Here is a 19944-nt window from a genome sequence, read left to right on the forward strand (position 1 = left end):
AGTATCCTTCTTGACTTAAAATAAGAATAATTAATCTACAGATTCAATGCAATCCCTATCAAAATCCTAGCTTCATTTTGCAGAAATGGAAAAGCTGATCATAAAACTTCGATGGATACTTAAGAACCCCAGAATAAACATTACAACGTGAAAAAAAAAAATCACAAAAAAAAAGGTCAATAAATAAGAGGGCAAAAAAAGGTCATCATCATCATCATCATCATCATCACTAAACACATTTATAAAATTTCTATTTGTGTTTAATAATGTACTAGTTAACTACACTGAAACTATCATTGCAGATTTTATAATTTAAAATTAAGATCATATTTGTAAAACAATTACTTTAATTATTCTAGCCAGTGATGACTTTTAACAGTACGAGGAATAGAGCAACAGTTTTGGGTGAAACGCAATTAATGAAATATTCACATAAAAATGATGCTGTGAAGAGTTTCATTTCCATCTTAGGGATAGAACGCCTCAAATGAGGCTTTTGTTAAAGGCTCCTAACTTAAAAATGAGAACAAGTTAGATAAACTATCAGATAACATTTCTTGAGCACATCAAGATTGTTGAGATCATAAGGTAAGTAGTATGACATCCCTGGCAGGGCAGATTTCTACCAAAAACTGGAGGAATACATAGATTGCATCTCCAGTAGCAGAACAAAGGAGGCAGATCCAGGTGCTAAATAAGGGAGCATTAAAAAAAAAAAATCAACTAAAATTTTAATAAAGTGTACTAAGCTATTTTCTGACTTAGTCTTACCACTTCATATAGAATTGAAGTATTGACTAGTCTTACCACTTCATATAGAATCATAAAATATGTGATCTTGTATGTTTGGTTTCTTTGACTTAATATGTCTTCAAGATTCTTCCATACAAATATGAGGAGAAAAATGCCTTTTATTAACAAATAACACTCTATTGTATTATGTATGTCTACACTTTGTACAACTGGTAGACAATTGACTTGTAAGCTGAAAACTATAAAACACCATTGAAAGAAACATCATTTAAAACCTATATAAATGAAAAGACATTCTGATTTCATGAGTCAGAAGACTTAAATACTGGTAAAATGGCAATTCTCTCCAAATTAATCTACAGATTCAATGCAATCCCTATCAAAATCCTAGCTTCATTTTGCAGAAATGGAAAAGCTGATCATAAAACTTCGATGGATACTTAAGAACCCCAGAATAAACATTACAACGTGAAAAAAAAAATCACATTTTCCAATTCCAAAACTTGCTACAAAGCTAGAGTAATCAAAACAATGTGAAATTGATACGAGGGCAGACACAGTAATCAAAAGAATAGAAGTAAGAATCCAGAAAAAAATCTTCTGCTTATGATCAACAAGATTGCAAGATAGTTCAATGGGAAAAGAGCAATTTTTCAACAAATGGTGCTAGAACAATTGGCGATCCATTTACAAAAGAATTAAGTTGGATACCTCAAACTGGTGATACAGAAAAATTAACACAAAATGGATAGACATAAATGTAAGAGCTAAAACTTTTAGAAGAAAATAGAAGAGTAAATTTTTGTGATCTTGTGTTAGGCAATGGTTTCTCCACTACAACACAAAAACACAAGTAATAAAAAGAAAAACAGCTTAATTGGACTTCATCAAAATTGAAAAGTTTTGTGCTTCAATGGGCACCATCAAAAGAGTAAAAAGATAGCTTACAAAATGGGAGACTATATTTGCAAATTATCTTCTAAGAAACTTACATCTAGAATATATAAAGAACTCTTAGAACTCAAGAATAAAAAGCTAAAAACCCAATTTAAAAAAAAGCACACAGACCTGAATGGATATCTATTTGTAAGTGTACAGATGTATGCATGTAGGCCTTTATCTGTGTAAAAGATTATATGTGATCCAAACAGATGAGTTAGATATTCTGACTTAAGTTTTTCCAGCACGAGGAATTACACTGAGGCTGATAGTTTTGACTTTAAGATAGGAGCTGAGAGTCGAAAAGCAAAAATAATAAAAAATTAATTAATTAAAAAAAGAAAGGAGGGGAGAAAAAGGGCTGAAGTCAGTATAGATAAATCTGAATTTGGAAGTATGTTGTACTAATTAATTACTAAGGACTCCATTTAAGCTCCTCTTGTAACTGGCAGCTTACACAATTTCATTACCACTAAATGGAAAATTCTAAATTCCAAAATTTTATATTGTAATCACACTTAAGGCAAAAAGTTTAAAAGAAAATATGAAGAGGAATCCATTCTGAAACAGATAACCCAACAGTATCAGAAAAAAATGCTGTCGTAAATCTAAAATGGCAGAACAAGACTACATAATTTTATACCAGAATGCAAACATATAAAAGAAATAGAGGCCTCCCTGGTGGCGCAGGGGTTAAAGACACAGAGGTATCAAGCTATCAGCAGCCACTGCAACATGAGTTCGATCCCCAGCCAGGGAGCTATCCACATGGTGCAGCAGACCTCTACTGTCTCATCCGACGCTCCCTTCAGCAGTATATTTTAGTAGATCCGCCTGTTCTGCTTTCCACTCTGTCTATGGTGAATTCTCTCACTCCCCATACCTCTGGCCTACACCCGGATTCTTGTATGCATAAATCCTAAAGAAAATAAATAAAAGAAATTGTTAGAAATGAGAGGAGGCCAGTCCTAGGTTTCAGCACCAGAATGTTAGAAAAGAGAGGAGGTCAAGAGTATCAGACTGAAGCGGACTTTATTGAAAGTCCATAAGGTAACAACTCTCTGCAGGCAAAAAGTTGTGCCCCAAAATGGGAGTGCGGGTCTTTTCAGGGTTAGGCTACTGCTGGAATTTTTGGTGTATGTGTGGGGGTCTCTTCTGCCGGATGGGGTCTGCTGGAGTTATTTATGCCAGGGGCAGGTCTGCTGGAATTGTTTACTATTGTCAGCTTTATCTCTGATTCTGCTTATCTCAGATTCCCTGGTGCCTGGTTGTGAGGGTTTTGAGAGAGGCCTGTGTGTGCCCTCTTCAGAAATAATGCAGTATATAGCCCCACTATTGAAAGATTAAAACAAAAGCAAATATAATTTCAATGCTATGTAAACCAAAGGCTGAGAAGTACATAATACAGATTAGAAATAGAAACTTACTAATTAGGAATGATGAATTAAGGTTCTATGTAATATATATCAAGCTTAAAATTCCTATCATAATTTTCATTTTTATTAATTTTATTCCCATTTAGAATGACAAAATGCACATGTATGTGTGTGCAATGCATATAGGTATATATGTGTGTATGTTTATACACATATATAATATAAATATACACATACATATATGCATTTTATATACACACACATATACCTACAAAACAGTAAACTTAGTAGTTTTATTCTTTTTTTTTTTTTTTTTTTTTTTTTTTTAATTTTTTATAATTTTAAAAATTTATTTTTTTTTTTTTTTTTCGAGTCAGGGTCTCGCTATGTTGCCCAGGCTGGAGTGCAGTGGCTATTCACAGGCGCGATCCCACTACTGATCAGCACGGGAGTTTTGACCTGCTCCGTTTCCGACCTGGGCCGGTTCACCCCTCCTTAGGCAACCTGGTGGTCCCCCGCTCCCGGGAGGTCACCATATTGATGCCGAACTTAGTGCGGACACCCGATCGGCATAGCGCACTGCAGCCCAGAACTCCTGGACTCAAGCGATCCTCCTGCTTCTGCCTCCCGAGTAGCTGGGACTACAGGCGCGCGCCACCACGCCCGGCTAAACTTAGTAGTTTTAGAAAGAGAATATTTGTATCAACTTGACACATTCTATCTCTAGCTAAAATTTTTAGGAGGATTTTAAATCAGCCTTTATAAGTATCAATATGCTCAGGTTTCATTTGCAACATTTCATTTTACAGAATTAGGTTTTACTTGCTATCTAAAAAGGTTCTCCTTCACCCAAAATTCATAAAACATACTCCCAGCATAAAAAGTATATGTCAGAGTAATGAAGTTCATGAGAATAAGAAGCCAGTCATACAAATGGCCCCATGGTTGTTATAATGAGCAGCTGTTAAAGTTTAGTAAGTACAAAGGAAGCAGACTTACAGTTATGCAGTATTTCCAGTTGCCCTATAAGAACACAGGGATATGGACATCTAAAACAAGACCTGTTTGCTGGAAAAACGGGATTGCTATACACAAAAGAATGAAACTAGACTACTATCTCACACCATACACAAAAACCAACTCAAAATGGATAAAAGACTTGAATATAAGACCTGAAGCCATAAAATACAGAAAAAAACATAGGCACAACACTCGGTGACACACATCTCAGAAAAACTTCTTTAAAGCCTTATCCCAAGAAGCAAAGAAAATGAAGGAAAAGATAAACAGCTGAGACAATAGCAAACTGAAAGGCTTTTGTATAGCAAAATAGATAATAACCAAAATGAAGAGAAAACCCTCAGACTGGGAGGAAATATTTGTACTCCATACAACTAGTAAGGGACTGATAACAAAGATCTACAAAAAGTTTACACAACTCAACAAAAACAAACAACCCAGTCAAAAAATGGGCAGAAGAACTAAAAAGACACTTCTCCAAAGAGAAAATGCAAATGACCAACAGGTATATGAAAATAAGGCTCAATATCACTTATATCAGAGAAATGCAAATCAAAACTACAATGAGATACCACCTCACCAGTGAGAATGGCCATATTAAAAAAATCAGCAACAACAAATGCTGGAGAGGATGTGGAAAAAGAAGAACTCTCTTACACAGCTGGTAGGAATGCAAACTTGTCCAACCACTATGGAAAGCTGTGTGGACGTTCCTCAAATTACTAAAAATGGATCTACCATATGACCCAGTGATTACACTCCTCGGAATCTACCCAAAGGACACAAAAACATTAATTCAAAAGGAAACCTGTACTCCTATGTTTACTGCAGCAACTATTCACAATAGCTAAGGTATGCAAACAACCTAAATGCACAAACACAGGTGACTGGATCAAGAAGATGTGGTATGTATACACAATGGAATACTATTCAGCAATCAAAAAAGATAAACTCACGCCATTCACAGAAACATGGATGGAGTTGGAAGGGATTATGCTCGGTGAGATAAATCAGAAGGAAAAAGAACAATATTGAATGGTTTCACTTATAGGAGGAATGTAGGGAAACCAAAACAAAGGGTCAAAAAAAAAAAAAAGACAGAACTTGCAGGCAAATTATAGATCTGAGGCACACAGCAGAGAAGGGGGAGGAGAAAGAGGGATCAAAACAGGGAAGGGAAGAACACAAGGGACTATGGTCACAGTACACGGGTGATGCGGTGGTGGGTGACTAATGGGGACTACACCTGAGGGGATAAATCAAATATTGTACAAAAATGAACAACAATGTAAGAAAATAAAAAAAAAAAATTCAGTCAATAAAAAAAGAAAAAAAATTTAATTAAAAAATAATAAAACAAGACCTGTTTATCTATTCAGCAAGAAAAATAATTGTGGGGAAGATTAAATCTTTTAAGCCCAGTCGGTGCCACAAGAATTCAGGCTGATGGATAACTATTTCAAAAGAAAACCCAGAACATAAAGATTACCTCAGCAACTTTTGGAGGTACTCCATCCCCAAGCACGTCCCTGATGAAGCAGTGCTGGCCCATGTAATATGACAGTCCACAGGTCCTCTTGAAGGCATCTTTCAATCGTTTTAGTTCTACATCTGTAACTAAAGTTCAGAAAAAGAAGTTGGGTAAGAAGCCAGAAGAGAAATCTCTCAAAAATCTTTATTTTTTTAAATCTTGTTTTTAATAAAACTCATGTTACTTTTTTACAGGTAAGTTAAAAAAAATATATATATATAAAGTTTTTCATAATTCTAATGTTTTCAAATCCACTCTGGAAAATAAATATGAAAACGCTTGACCCACTATCTTCAAACAGCAGAGCATTAAATTATGCACACGAATTTTAAGCAGGGGCAAGGAAGAGGTGGAAAATATTTCAAATTTGCAGGTAAGCTAAGTAACATTAGATTCTGACACTAAAATGGTTTCAGCAGTAATGCACTCAGTTCCTCCTGGATAAGTATATCTGTACTCATTTAGCACATTATCGATTGGTGTGGATAGCCCCCAAGTTTCGCTTAGATTTTGTCATTATTTATAAAGAGAATAAGCAACCTAAAAATTTTCTACAGGAAGAGAAAAATAAATACCCTATATTATTATGTGATCAGTACAATGATGAGACATAGAAATTGTGCCTTTAGGGCCTCCCCTGGTGGCGCAGCAGCTGAGCACTGGGCTGCAAAGCTGCCCGCAGCCTCTGCAGCGCCAGCTCGATCCCCGGCCTCTGGCGAGGGTCCCACATGGCGCACAGACCTCTCCTGCCACCCGCTGCTCCCCTCAGCAGTGTATTTCGTTACACTGCCTGTTCTGTTCCCCGCTCTGGCTCTGGTGAATTCTCTCACCCTCCCGCGCTTCTGACTGTACCCAGTGCTTGTATGTATAAATAAATAAATAAATAAATAAATGAATGAATGAATGAATGAATGAATGAATGAATAAATAAATAAATAAATAAATATTTAAAAAAAAAAAAGAAAGAAAGAAAGAAAAAAGAAATTGTGCCTTTAGCCCATGCTGCCAGAAAGACTTCTGGACAGAAAGAAAATGATTACATAAAAATTTAAAGGCTAATTCAAGCAAAAGGGACAAGGGCATGCCAGGCAAAGATAATTTGTTTTCAAAGCACAATGATGTATAGAGCTTATAGAGAACTTATGTAACTAAAATAAAATAAATAAGACAGGTAACAATAAATGACAAACTAAAAAGGTATTCATAAACACTGATCAAGTCATAGTCATTCTGTTCTGCAGAAATAAGGTCATATAAATTCAGATACAAACTCCAAACAAATAGGAAGCAGGACATATTGATAAAATTAAGATAGTTCACCCTACATTGTAGATGCTCAAAACAGAGTATTAGACACTAAGATACTGCCACAGATCCATATGTACTGAAAATAAAGTATTTTTATTGATTCAAAAGAAACAGACTAAAAACTAGTTTAATCTGTAGACATGAAATACATAAAGTGTCTATTATGCAGGTAAAATTGAGCATTTAAAAACAAAAATTTAGGCAAGCCAGAAAATACAGACTCAAGCCTGGCAAATTTGTTGAAGTAAGAAAACATAGTATCAGTGAGTGGTAACTGACCTAAGCATACCAAAAAAGTTTAATCTAAGCACCAGCAGTTAAAAGATGTGAACAAGAAGCAAACTAATTTACTCTGTCCAGAGACCCAAGAAGGCTTAGGAATTGATGCTGCCAATGACCATGAAAGGCAGGGTTTTGATAAAAGATGGGACTAAATTTGACTAAAGAAAGTCAGATTGGTTGAAATTCTGTTTAAGAGGTGTGCAGTCAGGCACCAATCTACCACCTACATATATAACCACCACTTTCACACCAACTTTTTAGATGTAGGTAAAGATAAAAAAATCAGAGATACATTCTTTGGAGAAAGTGAGACAGAAAGGCTCTATACATGCAAACACCAGATTTAGCTGAGAGTTATAGGAGGGATAATGAGGTATGAAAAAAGGTGAGGATTTAGTCAGAATTTTACATCTAGCAGCCTTCCCTTGACATACATATCACTTAAGCAGAATGAGGATTCTTCACTGAAGAAAGTAAATGGTCCCAGAACTGCTACTGATATGGCTGAGAGGAGGTGGGATTTCATTCTCTCTATAGAAATGGCCGGGTTCCAAACTAATAACCCAAAAGGAAAATCCACAAGACAAGAAGTGATATAATTCAACACATAAATCTTATAATCAACCTTTTAATGCATCATTCTTAAAAATAAATGGATGTTAGGTAGTTCTTATAATGCTAAATGTATATTTACCCTATGACATGGTAATTCCATTCCTTGTTATTTGCCTAAAAGTAATCAATGTACATGAGCGCTTGTAGCCAAAATAATAAAAACAACCACCTCTTTGTCTATGAATAGGTGAATAATTAACTGTGGTATACCCTTACAATGGAATACTATTCTGCAATAAAACTGAAGAAACTGCTTCATGCAACAACCCCAAAACTACATTAAGCAAAAGAAGTCAGACACCAAAGAATATTCACTGTATGAGTGCATTACATGAAAGTCTTAGAAGCAAAACTAGCTGTTTTGACATATAGTGGAGAGAGGAGCATATGATTGATGCATAGTGGAGAGAGGGGGTGTATGGGTGGAACTGCATGAAACAGAGACTGCAAAGAGGCAGTAGTGATGGAAATATTTTATGTATTCGTGTAACCACAAATTCATACATTTGTCAAAATTTATTAAGCTGAATAATTAAAATCTATGCATTCTGTATATGTAAATTATATATCAACAGAATAGACTTTTGAAAAAAATGAATGAACAGGCAAGGATCTGCATATATGGAGAAAGATTCCAACAAGAAAGGTACCAAAACAAACAAATGGGAAGGGTGAGCAGAAATGATTAAGAAAAAATATTAAAATCTCCAAATATTCTTAGGAGGAAAAAAAGAAAATCATGTTCAAATAGCAAGAATATTAAAAAATCTAATAGAATATTAAAAAGTCTCATTTCCAGGCAAATGACAAGACAATGTCCTACAATAAAATCAGGAAGTAAACAAAGGAAAGAAAAGTGAAACACTGACTCTAAGATGAGAGAGGTGAAAGGAACTACCACGATAATTACAATATAACATTCCAGAAAGACATTTGGATAGTAGGCCTAGAAAATAAGACTAGAAAGGAAGGGCTTAGAAAGGAAGGGCTCCAGGGGCCTCCCTGGTGGCTCAAGGGGTTAAGACACAACCTATGAAGCTGTCCCCAGCCTCTGCAGCATGAGTTCGAGATCCCAGGCCTGCCAGGGAGCAACCCACATGGTGCAGCAGACCTCTCCTGACTCGCCTGCTGCTCCCCACAGCAGTGTACTTCGGTCAATCTGCCAGTTCTGCTCCCCAATCTGGTGAATCCTCTCACCCCCCCCCCACGCCTCTGGCCTGTACCCCAGCTCTTGTATGTATAAATAAATAATCTTAAAAAAAAAAAAGAAAAAGAAATGAAGGGCTCCTGCATAATAAAGGAGATTGGAATGGAAACCAAGTGTATGTCTGACCACAGTGGGAATAGTTTTAAGAGGTATTTCACCTTCAAAAAAATAAAACTCAAGGACAGGATTTACTTTAGGTTTTTCTTAACCTAAGGAAGATGAGAAGCATTTCAAAGTACACCTTTAATAGTCTATCATGAGAATTAAGAAACCAACAGGGGGAAAAAAAAACCAACCAGATCACATTGAAAACTACAGGCCCAAAACCATAAACTTTTTCGAACAGAATATACAAACAGAAGACAACAAGGGAGCACCAAAGGCAAAGAACCAAGGAAGATTTTTTTTTTTCTCATGTCAAAACAGATTTTCAAGGGAATTTAAAACAACTCTCATATAATAAAAAGTCTTGAGGATTTCATCTTTGTTTTTCAAATATTCAGCTGGTGAGAATTAACAAATCACAATCAAATGTCAAGATCTGGTAAGAAAAAGAAATTGTTGATTTACCACCAAAAAAGTAAAAACATTTAGTCAAAGAGCAGATACTCAAACAGAGAGAAAACAAAGATTACAGTGTTCACCACTGAAACAGAATCCTCCTCAGATCTTCAGTAAGATCATCTTGAAATGCAAAAAAAACAAAAGGTATTAAGCCCTTTCTTATATGATGACGACTGTGTAGGCAATAGTGAACATAAAACTATAAAGATGTCCAGCTTTGCCTTTGGGAAATTCACACCATGAGACACACTTAGATAAGAACAACAGTTGTGCACAGAGGAAGAACACCTTAAAAGCGGGAAGAAAGAGAATTCAAACTACATTGCACACAGCTACTTCTAGTGATTATTTGCATATAGACTATCTATAAAGATCTTATTGAGAATTTCTCTTATAGCATGACATTCTAAAGGCCCACTAGACCTATCAATAAATGTAATATAGCAACTTATCAACATAAACAACCTATTCACCAGTAACAGTTTTTTTTTTTAAAGATTTACTTATTGGGCCTCCCCGGTGGTGCAGCGGTTGAGCGCTGGGTTGCGAAGCTGCCTGCAGCCTCTGCAGCGCCGGTTCGATCCCCGGCTGCTCCCCGGCCACAGGAAGAGGGTCCCACATGGCGCGCAGACCTCTCCTGCCGCCCGCTGCTCCCCTCAGCAGTGTACTTCGGTCCTTCTGCCTGCTCTGCTCCCCGCTCTGGCTCTGGTGAATTCTCTCACCCTCCCAGCTTCTGACTGTACCTAGTGCTTGTATAAATAAAAAAAATAAATCTTTAAAAAAAAAAAAAAAGATTTACTTATTTATTCATAGAAGAACTGGGGTATAGGCCAGCGGTGGGGGGAAGGGGAGATTCACTAGAGACAGAGTAGGGGCAGAACAGGCAGATCTACTGAAATACACTGCTAAGAGGAGCAACAGGTGAGTCAGGAGAGGTCTGCTGTGCCATGTGGGTTAGCTCCCTGGCTATGGATGGAACTCGTGCTGCAGTGGCTGTGGGTAACTTCACAGAACTGAGACTTAACTCCTTGTGCCATCAGGGAGGTCCTACATTGTTTTTAAGAGAAAACTGTAGTGTACTGCAGATTTACAGGTTATATTAATTGACTGTGACTGACTGGACTAAATGTAAGTATTTCTCCCCAAAATTCATTTGTTGAAGACCTAACAACCACCAATGTGGTTGTATTTGGAGTTAAGAGGTAATTATTGTTAAATGACAATATAAGAGTGGAGCAGATGGATTAGTGTCCACATAAGCAGAAACACCAGAGAGCTTGCATAGCTCTCACTCCATCCTCCAGGAGAAAGGTCATTTGAGAATCCAGAGAGAAGGTAACAATCTGCAAGTCAAGAAGAGTCTCTACCGGAAACCAAACCCTGCCAGAACCTTGATCTTGGACTTTCCAGCCACCAGTACTGTAAGGAAACAAATTTTTGTTGTTGAAGCCACCAGTTTACCAAATTTGTTATGGCAGCCCAAACAGATTAATACAGGATATACAGTATTGAGAAATGGGATGCTGCTAACAACAAATAATAAAGTACAGAAGCAGCTTTGGAACTAGGAAATGGTTAGAGGCTAAGGAGTCTTGAAGTTTACTTAGAAAAGATCTAGACTACTGTAAAGGTAGAAATATAAACATCAAAGGTGATAACTGGTGAGAGCTCACAAAGAAAAGATCTGCAGAGAAAGTTGTTATCATCTTAAGGACTGTATTATGAACCAAATATGGGTTAGGAATATGAATTTTTTTGGGTATAGTATTTGTACAGGTATGAATGCTAAAGATCATTCTGGTGAGGTCTCAGACATAAATAAAGAAGATGTTTAAGATACCACCTTATTCCTGTGAGAATGACCTTTTCTCAAAAAGAATGGGAACAACAAATGTTGGTAAGAATAAGGAGAAAAGGAAACATTCATTCACTGTTGGTGGGAATGTAATTTGATGCAACCTCTATGAAAAAGTGTGGAAAAACCTTGGAGAAATAAAAATGGGAATACCATTCGATCTGGCAATACCACTGCTAGACAGTTACCCAAGGAATATGATGATTTTAATATGAAGACTTATGAACTTCTATGTTCACAGCAGCACTATCCACAATAGCCAAGTCATAGAAATAAACTAAGTGCCCAATGACAGATGACTGGATAAAGAATTATGGAATACATACTCAGTGGAAAACTACTCAGCTATTAAAAACAAGATATAGTGCCTTTTGGGACAAAATGGATGGATTCTGAGGTGATCATGCAAAGTGAAATAAGTCAGTAAGTGAAAAACAGATACCAGTGGTTTCATTTATTTGTGGAATATAAATAACCAAAGAACACATACTGGCAAAGCACAGCTAAAATGATTCTTAGACTCTGTGAAAAATATACTGGTAACGAGAGGGAATGGGGGAAGGATGGGGAGAGAGGAAGAAAAGGGACAGAACATTGGCACAGGAGTTCTGGTGAGGGTGAGTGAAGCATGTGCACAGATGGAGGTGTAAAAATGTACCCCACATGTAAATGACAGACATATAATTTTTTAAAACCTGAATTCACCCACACTCTAAGCCCTAACATCTAACCCTAAACCTTAGTCTGAATTTACCAATACTCACCCCTACCCTTAAGCCTAACTAAACTCTAACAGATAACCCTATAGCTAAATGGGGGGGAGGGGTAGGGAGTAGGGAAATGAGGCACATGTTATTGGAAACTCTAAGAAGGGCAATCCTTGTCATAGAGTGGTAAAGAATTTAGTTGAATTGTGTCCATGTTTTAGTGTTTTGTAGAAGACAATTTTTGAGTGAAAAAATTAGATATTTAATGAGATTTCTAAAAGTTGTTAAAGATGGTTTTTTATCTTACCACTTACAGTAAAATGCCAGAGGAAAGAAAGAAATTGAAGGAATTGCTAAGCAAAAAGATCCAGGACTTGAAGATCCAGAAAATTTTCAGTCCATCCACATTGCTAGAAATGATAAAGCTTGTTCTGAAGTGAACACAAAGGGTATGGCTAAACAACCATTTAATAAGGAGAATAGCATGGGTGTGAACCACAAATGTAATCAGTCATCTCAGCACAAACCAGGAATAAAGAGGGTTATACAGCAAAAACACCACCAGCTGCAACTAAAGGAAACAGAAAAAAACTGGAAAGAATGAAATAAAGCTGTCAGACTTCTGGGGTTCTGCAGAACCCCAATCCCAAATATGTATTTTACCCTTCAAGAAAAAGAAAGATTGACCCCAAAGGTAATTAAGAGATGGCAGGACTGCCACCCTCACAACTAGTCTAGTTCTTCCCCAGTTTCAAAAATGGAGTGTCCTTGGTTTGGGGTAGTGGGAGGTGCGGGGAAACATTGCCTTAAAAGAAAGACCAGTCTGGGGTACTCCAGCTCTTGTATGCATAAATAAATCTTTAAAAAAAAAAAACACACCTTTTACTCAAAATTATATAATTTACATTCATGTAGAATGTTTTTGCTTTTGATGAGCTTTTGATGATAAAAGTGACAATTTTTAAGAGAAAAATAATCACACAATATCAACCAAATGATACAAACTGCATACACAATATTGCTTCAGAGCACCTCCAAATTAGGTTTTTTAAATTTTATCAAACATTTACTCTCTGCCAGAGACGTTCTAGATATTTTACAAATATTAATTCACTTAATCCTCATACAAACCCTATGGAGGAGATTACGGCATTATCACCATTTTACAAATGAGGAAGTGAGGCACAAAAGTTAACTCATTTGTCCAAGGACACACAATTAATGAGTGGCAAAGGCAGCATTTGCACTCAAGGCTGAAAAGCCCTTACTCTTAATCTCTGTTACACTTTTAAAAAGAAATCTGAATTGTGAGTTTGTAGTGAACTTAATGGGAAGCATTACACATGGGTAAAATCCTTTTGTAAAGTACGAAGAGCCATGAAACCGTTCAAATCCTTAGATCACGTTCATTCCTAAGTATTTCTCTTAAATAATTAAAAGTATTATTAAAGATGGCAATAAAGACTTCCTAGGAACAAGAAAACATTTTTCATTACAATAAATTTACAACCAAGGATTATTAAGAGTATAGTCAATATATATACAAATGATAGCATGCAAAAAATAAAGTGGTACTGTATTGGATAGTACTTGGGGATAATTCTTTAAATTACTTTTTTTTTTAACACAATGAACCAATGCATTCTTCTTTTACATTCAAACAATACATTACACACATACAGTACATACAAAAAAGACCATTGCCAAATCCTACGGTCTACCCCACTCAGTCCTAATCCTTACATCTTCCTCACATTTTGCCTAGATATAATCAATGTTTGGTCTGTCTCCTTTCAGATCTTTTGTCATGCTTTTATAAAATGTACCCATTGTAACTGATAGTGGCATTACACATATCACAATGCAAAATTACTATTACGAATAAATCCAACTCTTTCCTTTATGTACAGCATAATATTCCATTATATAACAATACTCCAAATTTCCCAGTTATTCACCTACTATTGAACATTTAGGCTATTTCTCAATTTTTCCTTCATGCAACACTTGCCATGAAAAATCATGAGCATGCCTCTTTTTTTATGTATATATGTTTATATGTTTCTCTAGTAAGCACTAAGTCATTCACATTTTTTTGGTTTTGCAAATACTGCCAAACTTCCAAGTGACTACCAATTTACATTCCCACAATTGTGCTTTTCTGAACCTTTTACTCACTGATGCTTATATATTCTCTGTAATTCAAAAACAAAAATTTCCAAAAGACTTGCATACAGCCCATGTAAGGGTAGCTGTTTAAATAATGGAGGAAAAAAATCTCCATAATAATAAATCTGCTATTGAAAAGATATAAATCTAGCTCCCTATTATTATATTCTGGTTTATATCCCTCAGCATCCCATCTGCAGTTCAAAGTAGAAAAGAGTGTGGCAATATATATAACATTTGGCCTTAGTGCTCAAAGATAATGTTGATGGTATTGCTATGTGTGGGTGTGTGCCTGGAAACTAAAAGTGGATCCAGTCATCTCTTCTACTATGTCCATACAAAGTTGTTCTTGGCTTTACCACAACACACATGGTTAGTGCAGGCTGCAGAATAGATTGTGGCTCCATATCTTCACTACACAGACTGCTAGTGTCTGTAATCAAAATGAACCACCCTATCTTCACAGAGCATCAGGTTGGACCATCTGCCACTACTTCTGTTCCCCAGCATCACTGAGCTCTGCCGCACTGCATAAAAAATTGAAGTTGTCTAAAGAGAAAATTGTGTTTCTTCCTTCCTATTAATTATTATCAAGACTAAAAATGTGAAGAAAAAGCAGTATAAAATGAAATCTGTGTACTGGACCACAAAGCTACCATGTCAATGAATGAACCAGTAACAACTTAAAAACCTAGAGCACACATGGAGAAATGTGCAAGTTTTGCACATTTTCTTACACTCAGACTGTCAGCTCACATTCTGAAACATGCCAAATATGCCAATTTATAGTTAACAACTTCAAATAATTTCTGGGGAAAAATGTGTCTTTGAAACTGCCCATGAAAAAAAGAATATAAATTAAAAATGACACCATTTAGTTTCTGGTAACAGGAAATTTGTTGTACACTTAAACACTGCAGGAGAGTCTTAAAAATGTCATAGAAAGAATGCCTTTAAGTATTCACTAGCTTTTTGATTCCCCCAAATGTAACAAAATGACTATTTAACATATGTTGATGGCAAGATTTCTAGTTCATCACTTGCTTCCAGCAGTTTCTCAAACCAAACACAATTTATCATTCTCCTGGTTCATAAACTTGTGAAGCTATCAGCAACACAGCACACATCAGTTCAATTACATTTACTATGTTTCCAAATACCCTCCTTTCCCCTGAGGGTAAGGAGAACTTGGTCAAAACATCTTGTATCCCAAATCACTTTGCAAATTAAAGCAAAATGTAATGACAGACTGTCATCAGTGCCTTTAACCTTAAACAAAGATTAATAATATTGTATCTTACCTAACATTTTATTCTTTAAAAAGCACTTTCACAGGCACTATTTCATAAGATTACTACAATAGTCTTATAAGATAAGGATAACACATTATCTCTGTGTTGATTCTTTTGTTTTGGGGAAAGGAAGTGAAGGCAAGAAGACAGGGAGGGAGGAAGGAAAGAGCGAAGGTTGGCCCATTCAAGTTTATAACTTTTCAGGTTTCCTGTAGGGGATGTTTCTCCATGCCCAAAACCTGCTAAGCTAATCACATTTAATATCCATGAATCTTAAATCACTTATTACTACCTTCATTCTATTTCACTTTAAAAGCAATCCATACAGCATAATACATTCCAAACTTCCCCTTTCCAGAAACTTACTATTCACTCTTACTTCTGCAAAGAAAGTCCTCCAATGAGATTCATCTTCCATGCAAATAAAACATTACATTTTAGGCTCTCATTTGTAAGGAAAGGCACAAATAACAACACAGGTTTTTATCTTCACTGGATGAATTACAGAATTAAGTCAGATCTTCTGCATTACACTTACAGTATTAGTTAAACCTGTAATAGTCAATAGTATTTTCTTATACTTTTTAATTAAGATATCATGAAAATTTTCCAACAGTTCCAGGAGAACTCACTTCTCCTAATGTATCACTAAGATCCTTACTAAATGACAACAGCAAAAAATTTTAGAAGAGACAAATTAATGAAATTTACAAATGAATTAGTAAGAAGAAAGCGTACTAATAAGATTTGGAGTTGTAATAAGACTTGAAGTTGTTCTGCTTTCTCGTCAGTGTGGAAATAACTAGAATTTTTCAAGTCCTTCCTGGCAAACTGGTGAAAAAGGACATATATAGTATCTCTATTCTCAATGCTGCTCTCATTTTTGAATATTGTTGAATACAAACTGATGTCTTAGCAACCAGTACACCTAAGAAGTGACAAGAAAAATGTCATTTTCAGTGCTATTAATGGTAACAACATGTAATATCCAACAAACCTTCATATGTTCTTCCTTTTAAAACTAAAAGCAATTCTGAAAGAATTACAGAAATGAATAAGAACCAGGTATGGACAAGTCTTTAAAGAAATCCACATATTTATATTGTCAAACTGAGTTCATGCTTTATATTTTCTCAAGGGTTTTTACCAGTAATTTATGTAATTTATGTAATTAGAAAGTGCACACAAGCTAGGTGATGACAAATGTTTTCATCTGAAATGTTAAATTTAATAATAAAATCTTTCAAACTTTTTAAGAAAGGTTTTATTTACCGCACATACTTAATTTTCATAAGTATTTTAGATTTTTTTTTACTAGTTCCCTGATCTCAGATTTGCTTTCAGCAATGATATGTATTTTACCTAAACTCTCAATCACAACTTCAGACAGATACCTAACTATAAAATTACTGTCACAGATGGCAACATAAGCCATCCTGTTTTACTGTTCTACTAAAAGTTCCGGCGGAGGAACAGACAACAGTATTACCAGTTCAAGGTTTTAAGAAAAAGTTCAATTTTTTAGTTTTACTATCAACCAAATTTCAATTTTTCAGTTAAATAGTTTCACAAATGAGTTTCTTTAAAAATGACTGTGTTTGAAAGCTGAATTTAACTTTCAAGGCAATTAATCTGTAATTAAAGAATTACCTTCCCTGTAATCATTCATTCAATATTTCCCTCAAGGAACTCTGTCCTAGTTATGAACAAAATTTTTATTACTTTTTTTATTACTCTATACTGTGACTTAATGGTAGTGAATATGAAGTCAGGAAACAAATTTTATTAAAAGGATTCGTTCAGAGAATTTTTACAAAAATTTTTTTATGTAATTTTATTAAAATACCAAAAATAATGCCACAGAATATTCAATATTTTACAGAACTATAATAGAACAAAGCTATCAAAAAGAGTGTGTCCTCAAAACCAAACTTTTGCAAAAGGTCAGCCTCAAAATGACATGAGAATTCATGTCACTAATAGTAAAAGTTCCAGTCTCTGACATTTAAATCTGAAAAAAGTTTCACTGCACTTTTAAGAAAAACAAATATAATTTAGCTAGATTTAGTAAGAGTTTACTACTAATTCTTGTTTTCTAAAATTACTCTAAATCCGCTATTGCAAACTGTGGTGCTGCTTTTCTCCCAGAAACAGAAACACACTGCTCTCATTAGCAGGTAAGAATCATAAGCCTACTTTTAAATAAACCCAAGTTACCTCAAAGAATCAAATCATCTAAATGGTAATAAAATAAAAAGAAAAGACAAAGGCTGACAATAAGTAAAAATTCCACCTCTCCAAGTTCACCATTTCTCCTGCAGCAAGAGAAACACAGGATTTAGAGATAACGACACATTTAAGCTTTACTACAGTACAGAATAGTGTACGACTGCTTATTTATTTTAATATAACTTTTTTAAATGACACAGTTATACAAAGATAAGTTTTTCATTTCAATATGTTGGGTTTTTTAAAACATTATAGAAATCAATGGGAAGATTTATTGCTTACAATTAGTAAGAAATTCTGACAGGATGATCTAAAGGAGCTTCTCCACTACAGAGAAATCTTTCACCAAAAGATCCTCCCCTTGTTCAAAAGAAACAAAGCTACTAGTTGTAGGGCCACTCTAAGAAGAAGAAAAAAAAAGCTGAAGAGAAAAAATGTTTGAAGCTGAGGTCCTATTAAAAAACAAGTTGTTAAAACCACAGAACACACAGTAAGCACTTCATAGCTGTCAGCAACTTCCTAATAACCATATATTGTTTTAGAAACAACCTCAAGATGGCAACATTCTTAAGTTTCATTACATAAAAGCAAAAGTGTACAAACACTTCCCAAACAACTAAAGTAGAACAAAATAATTTAAAATATGGAAGTCTAGACTTGGTATGATGCAATGCAAGTTTTTCTGAGAAAATACACAAGTTCCTGATGCAAGAATCCATGCAGGAATAATTAAAACAGAATTTATAATGTGAAGTAGGTTATTACACATAAGCAATTTTTTTTAAGATTTTCTTTTCAATAAAAATGGAAATGGGGCCTCCCTGGTGGTGCAAGGGGTTCAGAAGCAACCTATGAAGCTATCCACAGCCACTGCAGCAGGAGTTCGAACCTCAGCCAGGGAGTTACCCACGTGGCGCAGCAGACCTTTCCTGACTTGCCCATTTCCCACCTCAGCAGTGTATTTCAATCAGTCTGCCTGTCCCCACTCTGTCTCTGGTGAGTCCTCTCACCCTCACACCTCTGGCCTGTACCCCAGTTCTTGTATGCATAAATAAATAAATCTTAAAAAAAAAACTAAAAAAAAAAAAAAATGGAAATGATTCCCTGATTCACAATGAATTTGCTATTTAGAAGCTAAAAACAAACAAAAAAAAAATCCCCAGATTATCCTAACTTTTTACCACACTCAAAAATGAATTACAGGTGCATTTTTTAAAAAGTTGAATACTAACAATATGAAGTCATAAATTAGGAGAGATTATTTTCAGGCATATGATGTAAGTACTATGGACAAAAAAGCAAATAATGAGGGAATACAATTATCTAAAATGTGGGCAAAGAGTCTACCTTGACAACTAATCCAAAACATACAAATTAAAACAAGTTACCATTTTAGACTACTAGCAAATTAACTCTTCTTGCAAATTGCAATACCAGATCCTGATCAATGTTTGGTGAAATCAACACCAATATACTACCTCTCAGAAAATAGTGAGTCAAATGATTTTACTTTGGAAACTGATTCCAAGTAAGTCCTAAAAAATTGGGTAAATTTAGTGAATGAAGATGTTTGTTTCAACATAATGTAATAATTTCAAAAAGGAAGAAATTTAAATATCTAATAAGGCAACAGTAAATTATAAGCAATCAGGCAAAGGAATATGAAGCAACCAAGAATAATTATAATTATAAAAATAAAAGATATACTATGTGACAAAAAATATATAGTTATAAAAGAACACTGGGTTGAAATTTCACTCACTTCTTAAAGCCCACTAAAACGCAATAAAGGCACAAACCCAAAGAAAAAGAAATCAAGAAAGGAGATTAAATTTAAGAAAATGTTGACAGTTAGAAAGCAAATGGAGGGCCTCCCTGGTGGCGCAGCGGTTGAGCACTGGGTTGCGAAGCTGCCCGCAACCTCTGCAGCGCCAGTTCGATTCCCGGCCACCGGGCGAGGGTCCCACATGGCGCGCAGACCTCTCCTGCCGCCCGCTGCTCCCCTCAGCAGTGTACTTCACCACTCTGCCTGTTCTACTCTCCACTCTGGCTCTGGTGAATTCTCTCACCCTCCTGCACCTCTGACTGTACCCAGTG

At 35.5% G+C, this 19944-nt stretch overlaps 1 protein-coding gene across 1 annotated transcript in view; it reads right to left on the reverse strand.

Moving 5' to 3' along the window:
- Nucleotides 1–19944, reverse strand: part of USP32 (ubiquitin specific peptidase 32) — a gene marked incomplete at both ends in the record, with an annotated part of 149868 nt that overhangs the window by 108108 nt on the left and 21816 nt on the right. Inside the window, one exon of the mRNA XM_084236460.1 lies at nucleotides 5578–5705. Within this exon, the coding sequence (XP_084092586.1) occupies nucleotides 5578–5705 (128 nt within the window). The remainder of the gene's footprint in view (nucleotides 1–5577; nucleotides 5706–19944) is intronic.

The sequence above is a fragment of the Talpa europaea genome (assembly GCF_964194135.1).
Source record: "Talpa europaea genome assembly, chromosome: 7".
Taxonomy (NCBI): domain Eukaryota; kingdom Metazoa; phylum Chordata; class Mammalia; order Eulipotyphla; family Talpidae; genus Talpa; species Talpa europaea.